We start from the raw sequence: 14,360 nt of genomic DNA, 5'->3' as shown, positions 1-14,360 counted from the left end.
AACCCCCACGTGCAGGTCGGTGTCGGCGCCCACGGGCCCACAGCAATGCCCCATCCCACCCCACCAGGGCCGACGCCAGGAAGACACCGGACTTTGCTGCCAACTCCCATGTTTCAGTGAAACTTTTTACTCCCACTTTTATTTTTAAAAAAATTATTTTTTCTGTCAGTTGCAAACATTTATGGGCGTTCACTTGCTGTGCCTCCCTTTCTGCTTCTCCAGGGCGCGATTCCTTATTACAGCACTCTCCCGCCTACCTGGGAGGCCGGGGGACAGCGCTCCCCCCTGCGGGAGGGCGGCGGGAGGGCGGCGGGAGGGCGGCGAGAGGCCGCTGCCAGCCGCCCCCACCCCGGCCCCGCCGACGGCCGCCACAGGCCGCACCCCGTCGCCGCTGCCTCGCCTCGCCTCGCCGCCCCTCCCCGTCCGGCCCCGCCTCCCGGCAGCCTCCGCGCGCCGCCCGTGCTCGCGAGACTCCTTATTCTCGCGACAGCCGGACACCGCCATCTTACCTGCTCGCTCGCTCCCTCCGTCTGGCTCTGCGGCTAAGGGGCGAGGGGGGGGTGGTGCGTTTCGGAGCCGCGCTCGGGGCCCGTCGCTCGTCGGCCGCGCTGCCCTCCGCCCGCTGCTGAGGCGGGGGGGAACTGCGGAGCGGCCGGACCGCGCTCCCCGGCCAAAGGAGCGGCGAGAGCGGGGCCCGCAGGGAGCAGCCGCCGCTCGGCTGGTTCCGCCCCCTTCGTGGCGCTGGGCCTCCGGCCCCTGCCAGGCGGCCTCTGCCGAACCGGGAGGCGGCCGCGGCCTCGGCGGGTGGGGGGAGGCGCGGCGGGAGCCGGGGTCCCGGCCGGCGGGGCGGCACGGACCCCGCCGCAGCTGTTGCTGCTGCTGCTGCCGGGGAGGCGGGGGGCCCGGGCCGCTCTGGATGGTGGTTAAAATGATCATAGAAAACTTCGAGGCGCTGAAATCCTGGCTCAGCAAAACCTTGGAGCCCATGTGAGTAGCCGCGACCCTTCCTTTCTCCCCCGCCCCCTCCAAAAAAACCCTTCCCTTGGAAAAGACGGGGATCCTCAGGGGAGGGAAACGCTGTGCCGGAGAGGCCCGTGAGGGCATCCCGGGAGATGCCCTCCCCGCGCCCTTCTCCCCCGGCCCACTTCTGTGGGGGCCCTGCGCGGGGCTGCGTCGTTCCCCCGCGCTCCCGGCGCCGTCCTCGGCTGGGAGGTAGGACCGTCTTTCTCCGGAGGATACAGCTTCCCCCCCTAGCGACCGCGTTCGTCTTTCCCTTTGTAGCCCCGGGTAGGCGGGAGATAATGTGTCTGCCTGTTCAGCTCCCTGTTCCCTGCTCTCAGCCCCCGTAGAGGCCAGGTTAATAACCACGGCCAGCCGCCCTGTCCAGTGACCTTCTCTGAGAGACCTCAGGTGCCATTGGGACATCGTCCAGGTTCCTGGGATCTTCCCAGCAGCATTTTCCATAGACTCGTCGCACATCGTTCTCCGTCGTTCTGAATATTTGACGCTCTCGTTTCCCTCCCCCCGAATAAAAATTGCATCAGTAGAGTGCTTGGGAGTAGGAGCCCCAGAGAATAATTTGCCTGTTTGTGAATACCTGCTTGGCCTCTAAGCATAACATTCATGCAAGTAATTGGGGCTCTTCTGCAAATAGTCCATGTCTTCCTTCTCCAAATGATATTTTAGTAGAACTGAAAGGTGAACTTGGTTTTAAAGGTTTCATCTTGTGGAATTATGGTGTCTGTAGAAATTTTAGATCAAGGCATGCACTTGTCATTCTGAAACACCATTTTAACATGTCTGAATTAAATTGCTGGAGTTTGATTTGAGGTAATAGAACTAGAACTTATAAATTAATTCTGGTATTAAGTTTTCTTCTGAGATGTTTGGCCACTGTTGGTTTTACTCTGATGTTACCAAATAGGAAAAAAGCAAAGAAGTCTGCTTTATGGCTTCAATAGCCATTATTTAAGTATATGTATGTACATGTATAGTTTGTATGGCTTATGCTGTAATAACTTGAATAAATTATAAAATGCTGGGACATTTTTAGGAGAGCTTCACTTGTGTTTTGGGGTGGGTGGGTGTGGTGTTCTTTTTCTCCATGGGGCCTAATCCAAACCACAATGAAAAGATTAGTTTTGAGCTTCATTTCAGTGGACTTTGAATTAGGCTTGCAGCAAATTATGTTGAGTGCCTTTTTATAAAAGGTTTGACCCTTAAGACTGTGGTAGGATTTATTTTTTTATTTGCAAAAAAAATGCATCTTCTTGTAAAGATGTAGTTTTGGGAAGGCGAATTAATCTTCCTCTTGGGTTATTGTGGGGTAATATTAGAATAACAGAGCACATTGTGTTCTCTGGTAATAGATCCAGCTAGTCCTCTGGTGCAGAAAGCTCCCTGTTAGCCTCTGGATACTTTCTTGCATTGATATTCTGCTAATGACAATCAGCAGTTTGATATCAGTATTTGGAGTGTACTGGTCAAAAGGCTTGGAACAGGCGATACTTAATTTTGGAAAATCTTGTCATTTCCAAGTAATTTGAAATGATAAATCACACACACTTACCTCTCAGTTGGTCAGCAGCTGGAGATTGATATGTTAGCTTCAAACAGTTTACAAGGAGCATTTTTAAATTCTGTGAAATCTGAAACTGTAAATCTGCTAGTAACGTTTACAGGAGGGCTTCAGTGGACATCAAAATCCCTTTATTGAGTGAATACACTAGGTTCTTTTGATTTTGCAGATCTGTATCCAAAATTAATTTCTACTGTTCTTCTGTGCTTTCATGAGTGTTATGCATCAGGAGCTGAAGTTTAACTTTCACTAGTGAATAATAAGTTTCCTATTCATAATACTAAAAATATTGGAAGTTTGCCAGATATTATTCAGGTGGAGGTCAGTATAGTTCCTCAGTCTTTCCCCTCAAGCTCCATTCGTTAGTGATGTGTAGTAGTAACTTCTTATCCTGGTAACAAACTCGGGTTGTTCTACGTTTCTCTCTTTGAATATTCAACTGTGATATCTGCTAGTAATAGTCAGCAGTTGAAGGATGAAATTGGGATTTTCAGCTTTTGTGACCAGTGCAATTTTCTGGCATTAAAAGGACCAGCATGTTTCCGTTAAGTTAAATGTGTGTGAGCAGTTCAAATGTGGTTCTTATGCTGGAAAACTATGTCGTAGGGTAGGGAATTGCTGACCTGGAGGATGCTGAGTTCTCTGAATTTTTAGCTTTGGGAGGAAACAAGCTAGCAGGGACTCTTGAATTCAGCTGTCTTTCAGCTTTGTGCAGTGTCCTATGTAACTGCATTATTGCAATAAATGTTGGAATTAGTGGAGAAGTATTGTCATTTCCTAGCAGTCAAATACTCTTGGAGCTGCTTCTGATCGCAGCTATCCAAAATGTGTGCCTACAGCCATAGCTTCTGTCTGTATGAAAATTTTAGTGTGCAGTTACTTCTAAAGAAGTAGCTGCTGTTGTGCAGTACTAGTACAATTAGGCCCTAAGTGCTGGTCGTCTGGAGGTGTTACCATTCCTGAAAATAATTTTTGAATTGTCTTTTTCTTTTAATGAAAAAACCCACATGCTGACTCTTTTTTATCTTGTGGCTCTTTCAGAAACTTTTAGCTGCAAGACAGGCAGCTGAATTTCCTAACTAGACTAAGGAAGACACCACTGTGTTAGATCATTATGGAGGTGTTGTCTTGGTAGTTTTAAGGGGAGAAGTGCATTTAAGAAGATAAGTAAATAAATTTTATACACATGTATATAGGTCTATATTTATGTGCTAGTCATCTAGAGCTAAGTAGTTAGAACATGCTTGATTTTCCAAGTTGCCTGTTTCCAAGTAGTAGCAGTTTTTAATCAGGATGTGTAGCATGTTCCAAAGGCTATAACATGTGTGCTTCTGAAACATAGTGTTTCAGAACTAGAAAATAGCAATATCCATAAAGATTGTTTCATTTGACATAAAGTTGTATCTTGAAACTATTTTAAAGCATTAGCTAGAATGCTAACTTTTTAGTGTAATGAATCAAATGTATTCTATAATTGTATGGACTGGACATCATTTGGTTGTTGGATTGCTTTCACACGGTCCCTCTGGGAAACACTGTTCATAGACAAGAATGTTTGGAGGAGAGGGATGATGGAGGATTTAAGTTTCGGAGTTTTTTATTTGTTTGTGGTGGGTTGTTGGGGTTTGTTTGTTTGTTTTGGACTGCTCTAATGCCTTTAGCAAAGCTTTGGTGATCCTCCCTACAAACACTCCTTATCTGAGTTTGGTTGTGCTGCCGTGAGGCAGAAAGTGCAAATGCTACCATGGTAGCATGCTGGAGCATTTACACAGTCCAGCTCTGCTTGAGGCTGGTAGTTCTCTGGTACCTTTCTGCAGTTCTCCAAAGAGAGGCCGCTTTTGTGGTTTTCGAAATGACTCTGAGCAGCTCAGTTTAGTGTATGGAGAATTATTAAATACGCATACAGAGCTGTTACAGGTACATCTCTGTGAATGTAGTGCCAGTGTAAACAAAGTGGCAAGAGTGTTTTTTTGTGCTGTGGCTGCGCTGTATTTGACTAGAACTGTCTTGTATGTTCAACTCCAGTCAGCTCTGTAAAGAAGTAATTTGTCATAGAATCACAGATAGGGGTTGGAAGGGACCTCTGGAGATCATCTAGTCCAACCCCCCCGCCAGGCCAGAGCAGGTTCACCTAGAGCACATTGCACAGGAATGCATCCAGGCGAGTTTTGAATATCTCCAGAGAAGGAGACTTTACAACCTCTCCGGGCCCCTTGTTCCAGTGCTCTACCACCCTCAAAGTAAAGAAGTTCCTCCTCATGTTTAGATGGAACTCCTAGGACCAAGTTTGTGCCTGTTACCTCTTGTCCTGTCACTGGGCACCACTGAAAAAAGACTGGCCCCATCCTCCTGGCACCCACCCCTCACGTATTTATAAGCATTAATAAGATCCCCCCTCAGTCCTCTCTTCTCCAGACTGAAAAGACCCAAGTCCCTCAGCCTTTCCTCATGAGAAGGATGTTCCAGTCCCCTAATCATCTTCGTAGCCCTTTGCTGTACCCTCTCCAGCAGTTCCCTGTCCTTCTTGAAGGACAGTCAACAGTCGTCTTCATTGCTTGCAGGCAGCATGCTTAGTTTCTAGTGTTAATAGACTTTTTCTTGTCCATGGCATGGATCCTGTAAAGTGTTTGAAAATAATGTTAAACTTGGAATAGAACCTTATGTCTGTCACTTCTAATTTCTCTACTAACAAGGTCTTCACTGAGCCGTATCTATTGTGATGGGTTTCTTTTCTGCAAGGTCATTCCAGACCCTGCATAATCTGTATATAATCCTTGCTGGAATATCAGGAGCTGGCTTAGCAAAGTTTCAAGTAGGGATGTCTTTTTCATTTTTTTTTTCCTTGAGTTTGTTTGAATCTCTACCTGTGAACAAATGAGCTCTTTTGTACTAAGGCTGCAGTCACCATTTTGCCTTGTAAGATGTTGTAATGTTCTCCCCCTTGCCCTAATTCTTTACAGTGGAAAATTTTCTTGTTTTTAATTACTTTGTGTAAAATAAATTTAATTAAAATCTTCCACTGGCCCACTGAATTTTACTTACAACTTGATTAAGGCTCCCATATCTAACTTTTTCCACTTTGCTGTATTTACATTTTTATGAAGGTTTGTTCATGTACTAAATCAGATTTGCAAGGAAGATGAAAAAATATCTAAAACAATGTTTATGCAGTATTTAGGCATACCTCATTAAAATGTAAAGGGTTTCTGCATTGGTTAATTTTGTACATGATCATGGTGTTGTAACTACTCATTTCAGAGGGAATAAAATCCAAATTGTTTAAAGAATATTTTGAGTATATTTATCATTGGAATATTTTATGGCAAACAGTCAGTATGATCTGGTGTTCAGTTATGCCTTCACTGTTCTATATTTTTTGTCACACTCTTCAACCTTTCTTTCTTAAATCTCATCATTTTTTTGGCTGTTTGGATCTTTGCTTAATTGTTAATAGGTTACTGGTTAGTTATCTTCACCAAGTTACTTAAGAAAGGTAGTGAATAAAAAAGGTTTAACAGTGGTGTAAGGAATATGCTAATAAGCCAAGGTACTAAAAGAATAGAAATAAGTTAAAATGGAAAACTTTGCCGTTCCATTCCACGTATATGTGGCACACCATCCTACCAATAACACTCATAGGCCCACCAGAAGGTTTCACTCTTGTTTCCCATGAAACTTCCTAAGAAGTTCAAAAGCAGTAGAAGTTTCTTTTCATTTCACTTACTCTGTTAACACTTTACATTAAGCTATTTATAACTAAGATTAAAAAAGCACAAATACACGTCACTGGTATGTCCCTCTCTTAGCGCTAGTGAAGTTGCTCTTTTACATCTGTTATGAAATTTGATAGTTTGTTCACCTGACTCATGGTGAGCTGCTGTATATGAGAAATAGAGGTTCCTAACTTAGAGTGCTGATACTGCTAAGCTTCTGTGTAAAAATACTATGATAGAATTAAAATATTGATATTATAAGGTGTAGATGAAAGCAGGAAATTAAGAGGAGAGAATTATTCCTGTTACAGGAAACCTTTCTTCTCACACTGAGCATCAGCAGGAAAATGGAACCCCTTGGCTGCATCGCAAGTCATAGAGACACTATAATGATTTTTGCTTTCTGCACTGAATGAATGTGTGTTGGACAACCAGCAAGCTGACAGCTGTTCTGCCTCATGAAAGCTGTCTTGAATCTAGAGGTGGCATTTTAAGCTGCCGGTTACTGGTTGCAGCTGTATGAACATGTCAGATCTACGTATCATGATAATTTAGAACTATTGTAATGACATCAGTAACTTATGTAACAGCATTGGAAGCTGTTGCATTTGTCAATGTATTTCTATTACTTTAAGTACTGTGAAAAAGTTAATGAAAGTGAGCATTACAGGAGTGATCCTTCTCATCTATAGTAGAGTCTCAAGATAAAAGTCGGATCTTGCTGAATGAGTCTGTCATTCATTTTACTTACTGAACACTGTAGCTTTTTATAGATCTTTTTTAGTAGCAACACAACAGAATGGTACAACTGCCAAAATTAGACTAGCTGCTCTGCCCAGTGTGCAATGTACATTTTTCTGCAACCACTCAGCCCTGCAAATACGAAGCATGTCTCTCAGCCTTCAAACATAACCGTGTCCACCTTGGTTAATGTCAAGAACTGAGCAGTATTCTAGAGAAGTATAAATATTATTCTTTAGGCAACAAAACTAGACTCTGAAATTTAGGTTATAAATTCTCAGGATCAGAGTTTGACAAATAACATGCATCTACATGTTCTTTACAGAAAGACCATTCACTGCCTGGAGGACTTCAGGCATGCTCTTGCAGTTTCAGTGTATTGTGGTGGTTTAAATTTGTCGAGGAACTAGTTTCAGGACTTGTAGCACCTATTTGGTCTGTACATTCATTTTAAAAAATGAAATTTAGAAAAAACCCTCATGTAGCTTCTTTCACCATTTATAAAAAGTAGTGTGAATGCACTGGCTGTGTCCAAAATTACGTCTAGATTGAGGGTCTTGGCATTAGCTTGAAATAAAGACAGTGCAATATATGTGAAATGAACAAGTAGTGTTTTCATTACAAGGAAACTTTATGGAAGTTTCTTTTGTGTCCTCACTCCTCTCCCTCCCCCAAGCAAACTTTTTCCCCTAAGTGAGTACCCATGTTCATTTTGTGAAAACTTGTCAGATGCGGTTTGACAGCTTCATCATGGGAGGTTTTTGCTTTTTTTTCAGATGGTAAAAAGGTTATGTACCCTATAGTTAAACACTACTTATGTATATCTCCTTTTGGGATTTTTCATACATTTGCCAAACACTTTCACCAGAGGGTAAAACTTTGGAATACTAGATTTTTTTTTCATAGGAAAGGTGTGTGGGAAAGTGTAAATTAAGTTATATTGCCAAAAAGCTTAAAAAAATCAAATTCATTTTCTAGGTAATGGTTGAGGAGTTGTCTAATAACTGTGAAATTTAAGCAGCAGTTTGTTTTTCCATGCTAGTGAGATTTTTAGCAAAATAAGGATTGTCCTCTTGTTAAACTGATTTCTGTAGTGTTTACTACAGTACCATAGAACCACATCTGCACCAAATACTGTAGATACTACTTTTATAAAAAAAGACTAGAAATAATTACTTTTTTAAGGCTCCAGTTCAAAGTGGCTACTTTGTTTATTAAGAACTGACTTAAGTGATGAATTGCAGCATGAGGAACTTCATAGCACTGGAGATGTGGGTTTTTCTGAGAGGAAGATACCTGGGTTTAGATGTTTCAGACCTTTCCTCAAGCTAATTAGTTAATACTTTAAAAGGCTTCAATTTGGTATAGATGTAGTATACCTGGAATATATATCTTTACTCAGTCTCTGCTTTGTCATGTTGGAAAACATTATTTGAGGCAGTCAGGCTGGAGTAGGATAGGCAACGTTAATAAGCTATTTAAATACGTTAATTTTTCAGGTACATTCGTATCAACTTCACCACTATCATTCTTGAGTGTGTTTGCCATTTTTAATTACTTACATTTCTTCCTCCTTGGTTTAAGAATTCATCAGGTGTTTGGGTTTTTTTGCTGTTGGTGTGAGCATTGTAACAGGAGTCCTAGTGGCCTTATATTCAGTATTTAATTGGTGGAGAGTTTAGGGCTCTGCTGGGGACACATGTCCAAAGTTCTCAGTTGATAGTGGCATATTTAGTCCAGCAGAGGCTTTCAGGTCTGCCTTCCCTTTTGTTACCTTTTACATTAAAAACACTCAAACAGCATGCTTTGTCTTTAATTTTAATATGTGTTTTTGCACTGATGCTTAAACACATTCATAGGCATTAACCTGGCAAAATACGTCCTCAGCATACTGTATTCTAAGTTTGCATTTATTCTCTCTTCAGGCTTGAGAGATACTCACTGAATGCTTCTATTCAACATCTTTTAAAATGGTTCTTATGCAGTATTTATGTACAGAGGTATTTTGCTGGTTTAGCTTCTCTGCCATGTTGAATTACTTTTAGCTATTTTGGCAAAGTCTTTCTAAGTCAGTATAAGCTCTGTTGTTAATAAGGGGTTTTGTATGTACAGCTACGCCAGTAACATTTTTTTGCAAACAACTTTAGCATGTATTCCACATCCACTGAATTTGTAAGTTAAGGATGATGCCTGTAATTGCATCGTGATTACAGAAATCAGTGGGTTCTCAGAACATATTTAGTATTTTATATTTTAAAATATGTAAATCTGAGTTTTGGAAACGGATAGATTGAGTGGTGTTTAATTAATTGCAAAGTATTCAATTACCAAAAAAACCGACTGTACAGAGAAGTGAGTCCTCTTCAGCCAAATTACTTTCCCCTTCTCAAACATTCATTATTTTTTTAAAAAAATATATATTTAAGGATTAAATTTACTCTTAACAACTTCAGCTTTCCTCTTCTGCTTGGTTTTCTTTATTTGAAATGGTAATTTCAAATAATGACTGCAAAACCAGATAAGATCAGAAACAAAAGATTTTGAAAGAGGGATTTTGAACTTCTCTGTGGGGTTTGTTGCAGCTGTGAACTCTTGCTCCTACAATTGAACAAAATATTTGATTGGGTGTTACTTTCCTTTTTGAAGCTTTTCTCTGTTAGTTTGCAGTTGGCGCTATCCAGATCATTCTCTGAAGAACACGTAGAGCTCTAGCAAGAGAATTCTTCCATCTATGCCTGTATATTAAATACTGTTCATTAAAGCAGGATTACCAGAGCAATCTTCCTTGTTTAATATAAAGCAGTAGACACTCCATATTCTCTGACCGATAGACTGCAAAAAAGCATTACTAGAGGTAAAAACATTTAGCATTACTAGTTATTCAGGAGGTAGGTGTAAGAGAACATGCTGTGGTGTTTAATTGTAGCAGGCACTGGGATGTACTTGCTGCAGTGGAAATGAGGTCAGATTACTTGTGCCAACTGGTTTTTGTTTGTTTGTTAAAGAAAACATGAAAGAGAAAACAGGAGGAGACATTTATGTGATTACTGATGGCTTATTACTGCTTGTAGCACACACCTACAAAAAGTTGAGGGAAGGAAATACAGGATTCAAAGTTGAGAAGCGTTGTTTTACGTGTTTAAATGCATGTGAATGTTTTTCTAGTAGCCAAATTTTCGCATAAGAATGAAGTTATGTCTAAATTTCTGTCACACTTTTAATGCACAGATTCCATTTATGCTCAGGTCTGTGACATACCACACCATATTCAAGTTAAGCTAAGGGTTCAAACCTGTGTGTAACAACTGAAAATATGTATCATTCAGTGAGCAGTAGAGTTGAAATACAGATTTATTTTTAATTTTGAATGCAGCTTAGACTATTTGAAATGTGTAGGTGGTATCCTGATTTTTCTCATTTTTCTGAATTGTCAAGTAAGGCCCTTTCTCTATTAATCTTATAATCTGCAAGAATATAGCATGATATATACTATATGATAAGTCCTTGTGCTACATAGTATATTTTGCCGCCATCAGCATGGGTGCCTTTCCTGTTTTCTTTAAAGTAATGTCACTTAATAAAACAATGTCGGCTATAAAGGCATAAAATACAAGACAGAGAGGTTTAGAAAAACTGATAAAGCTAGCTCAGATTGGGTAAAAAAAATCCATGTATGCACAATAAAGATACAGCAAGCATATTGCATTATTATTCATGCAGAAAGGCTACTATTCTGGAAGAAAATACTGTCAAACTAGAGAACATAAGAACTAGTTTATCGGAAAAAATCAAGGCCTCTGTAATCCAAACCAGAAAATTTTGACTAAACCAAAGGACAGAGAATTTATAGACTACATTTCAGAATTCAGTTTGAATGAAAAAGTAGAAAGTAATTACTTTAAAAAAAGCAGCTCTCCCCCAAACAAAACCATTAACGATAATATCCAGAACTCTAATAGCTATAAGGAACAGAAATTTTCAGGCAGACCTCCTGTATTCACAGTTCTGTAAAGTTTAAATTTCTTTTTTACTTCATGAGACCAGTTATTCCTCTCTTCCACCACTTCAGGTTGCTAGCAATTTAATTTTAGCATCATCTTAAAAAAAAAAAAAAAACAGTCTGAAAAGCAGTAAAAAGTCAGGCTATAACCTTGTTATACCTAAAATACTAGCTCCAGAAACAAGGATCATCTTCACAATAGTGTGGAGAAAACAAATCAGTTGTTTGTGGGTTTTTCAAACTTTGAACAACAGATATAGAAGAGGACACTTCTGTTTCAAGTCAGTACATAAAAAAGGAGGTCAGCCTTTGGCTGTGTAAAAATCATTAGCAGTTTCATTTTAAAAAGTGAAAATAAATCACATAAAATCATACAGTCATTTTACAAAAGCATTTTCTCCACCTCACTCTACCACGAAATGCATTGTATTCATTATTGCTTAATTGGCATCAATTTGAAATAATTTCTCTGTTAGTATTTCATAAAAAAGAGTATTTGTGGAATAGCCAAAATAAATACGGAGTTTTAACTTGAAAGCATGTAAGTTCTTCCTGTTGTGTATAGGGGAATTTCTACACTGACATATTGAATAATAATAATAGAGTTCAGTACAATTGTTTTGCTTTGTTCATATGTGCTTATATTGCATAGGGAGTGATAAATGCTAAGACAGTGCCACAGGAGAAAGTGATTCTGTGCTTTGGAAATTAAAAGTACATTTATGTGCATTTTTATTGAGGATATTTTCTTGAGAGTATCTTGGAGTTGGGTGGATGGATTGAAATTCTGAGGTCATTCTGGGGTGGACAATATTGCTGAGATTTCCAAATTCGTCATTGGGGGGAGGGAGGAAAGCACTAATTGTTTGTTATTTTTAAACAGTTTTTTGTTTGTTTGGGTTTGGGGGTTTGTTTGTTTTATTTTTTTGTTACACCTTTTGGAGTCTAGGTGGTTTTCCAGGCAAGATTTTCCATTTTCTACCCTGCTTACGAGAGAAGAATTACTTTAAACTGAATATGAGGTTGTTGTATAGTCATTTCTGTAGGAGCTGCAGAATTAAAGTACATTGCAGTAGCTAACAGCAGTGGGTTTTTACCTTATAGCATAACTTTTTTTCTTTTTTCACAAAATAATTTTGAGTGCATGTTATGCACTCTTAGTTTAAATCAGTTGTAGCAGATTTTGAACAGTGAAAGCAGACTGTATTATCAGATGAGAACCAAATCTGTGGAAATTGACATAAAGCAACTCAGCTTGTAAAGTTTTATCTCATTTTTGTGGAGAATAGAAAGGAGAAGAAAAGAATTGAGGATTATAATGTGAAAAGTTTCCCCTCCCCACAAAATTGTTTTCCTGTTACGACTATAGATAGATAATACGAAAATAGCACACTAATTTTCTGAGGCATGATTCAGCTTGAAACTGGGAGAGGACTGAAAATCTTCTGTAGAGACATTGAAGTTGCATTAAGGAACAGTAAAAAAACCCCATAACTAATTTTACAAATTCAAGCATTGAGAAGTTATGAAATGCTGGTGGTTAGGGCCTCATGGGGCTTGTACTGGATGAGAACCCTCACTGCAGCTTATGACGAGCACTGTTCAACATTGGACTTTCAGATAATCTGCTTGGATGATGTGCTCAGGTGCTAGCAGCCTAAAAGAGACGGTGCAGTCCTATCACTCTCGTTGTAGGAGGTTATTTGTGTGCCTGCTTCCTGGCTGACTTGGTGCTTTGACAGCATTTTCTTCTGGATAAAGAATTGTTAAATCTGCAGAGGGGCAAACCATATGTGGTAGTTGAAGGAAAACATTGCTGAAGAATTTTCAGTTGGTATGCAGTTTGTTTTTTGATTAACAGTATATATGTGCATTTTGTCAGTTTAGTGTGTGCGGGTTCTTTGGGAATGTAGACTGATTGTGGACTCCCATCTCCTGTATCTGTGAATAATGCAGACCGATACAGAATACTGTGGTATGTCTCCTAGCAGCTCCAGTTGCTTTTACAGCATGAAATTCTGCTGTTGCCTGCTTTCTAGAGGATGCTGAGTTATGTTCAAAGCTTTGACCTTTAACTTCAGAGCACTCTGTGCTGGGCCCAGGCTGTCCAGAGGATCTCCTGAGGATGGATGCCGACAGATCTGCTTCCTTTGCTTGGTGGATATGTTTTCAGGGAGGATGTTGCTTGCTGTGCAGGAGATAGCTTCTTTGGAGAGAGGAATTAGGTAGTGTGATATGGTAAAGGATTTGGTTTCTTCTGCCCAGTGTCTAAAATACATGTCATTTAAATGATCAACATTCAGATTTAGAACTGAGCTTCAGCATTGAAATGTCACTTGTTTTAATGTGGAAGAGGTTGGGAACTGCAGTTTTATTCCATCATTGTGACTAGTGGTCTTTTGTGCTGGAACAGTATTTGTGTGATACTCATACTCAGTGCAACTCCCTGACCGCAGTTTAATTTTACTTCTCAGTTATTTTTGCTAGAGAGAATGTACAGTTAGGATGCATCACTGCAATTTTTTTCCTCTTGTTGTAGTGCTTTAAAACACTAGTATTAACCTTTGATCACCACCCAAACAAGCTAGCTGTCTGTATCACATGACCAGTGTGCATGTGTTAAATCCTGCCTGGTTTTGTGGGGTCTGAGGTCTTCCTTTGGTTTGTGCTAAATAATGGGATCAAATGGTTTAAGAAAATGCTGCTGTTCTGCCTGATAAACCAGTGTCTAACCATTTCATTAGTTACTGGTTTTGAATTATGAAGTGTGAAATCGTTTTCTGCAGTATTCTCTCTTGCTTTGGCAGGTTTTACTCTACAACACCACTACAAAGTTCATTGTAGATTACTATTTGTGAAACATTATAATGAAGTTATATTCATTATATTAAATAATGTTCTCCTTTAAAGTGGATATACAGCTTACTCTGTTTTAACTTCTTTGTTGATGTGCATGAGACCATCAGCTTCTACACTGAAGTGCTCCATACTTAATTTTAGATTGAATTTAGATGTCTAAAATGGATAATGATCCTCCAAATTTCACTTCATTGTCTGTGTACCTCTTACGGAGATTTCCATGGTAGTAATCTATGAACACTTTTTCCTTAGGCTTTAGAAATTAAGATTTTTCTGCTTTTTATGGTGTTCATATGTAGGTAGTAATAAGATTCTTTAAAAACATATTTAAGAGAAAGAGTCTCTCAAAGTCTGAATTTTTTTATAGCACAGATCACTTCTGCTGTATTCCTGTATTAATTTGTAATTAAGTAGACTGACTTTTCCCTGTTACAGTCACTTAGTATTACACTTGGAATTACTGATTTCA

General features: G+C 39.9%; 1 protein-coding gene across 5 annotated transcripts in view; it reads left to right on the top strand.

The window, feature by feature from the left end:
• The first annotated feature begins 916 nt into the window (after positions 1–916).
• The window catches only part of RBM26 (RNA binding motif protein 26), a 56,581-nt gene continuing 43,137 nt past the window's right edge, over positions 917–14,360 (top strand). For 4 of the 5 annotated variants that reach the window (XM_059816823.1, XM_059816830.1, XM_059816818.1 and 1 more), the window contains exon 1: positions 917–987. In XM_059816823.1, the coding sequence (XP_059672806.1) occupies positions 917–987 (71 nt within the window). The remainder of the gene's footprint in view (positions 988–14,360) is intronic. The other variant, XM_059816839.1, reaches the window with a different exon arrangement.

Source organism: Gavia stellata, chromosome 1, assembly GCF_030936135.1.
Source record: "Gavia stellata isolate bGavSte3 chromosome 1, bGavSte3.hap2, whole genome shotgun sequence".
Taxonomy (NCBI): Eukaryota; Metazoa; Chordata; class Aves; order Gaviiformes; family Gaviidae; genus Gavia; species Gavia stellata.
Note: the sequence above shows the minus strand (reverse complement) of the source record. Positions and strands in the feature narration are given on the sequence as shown.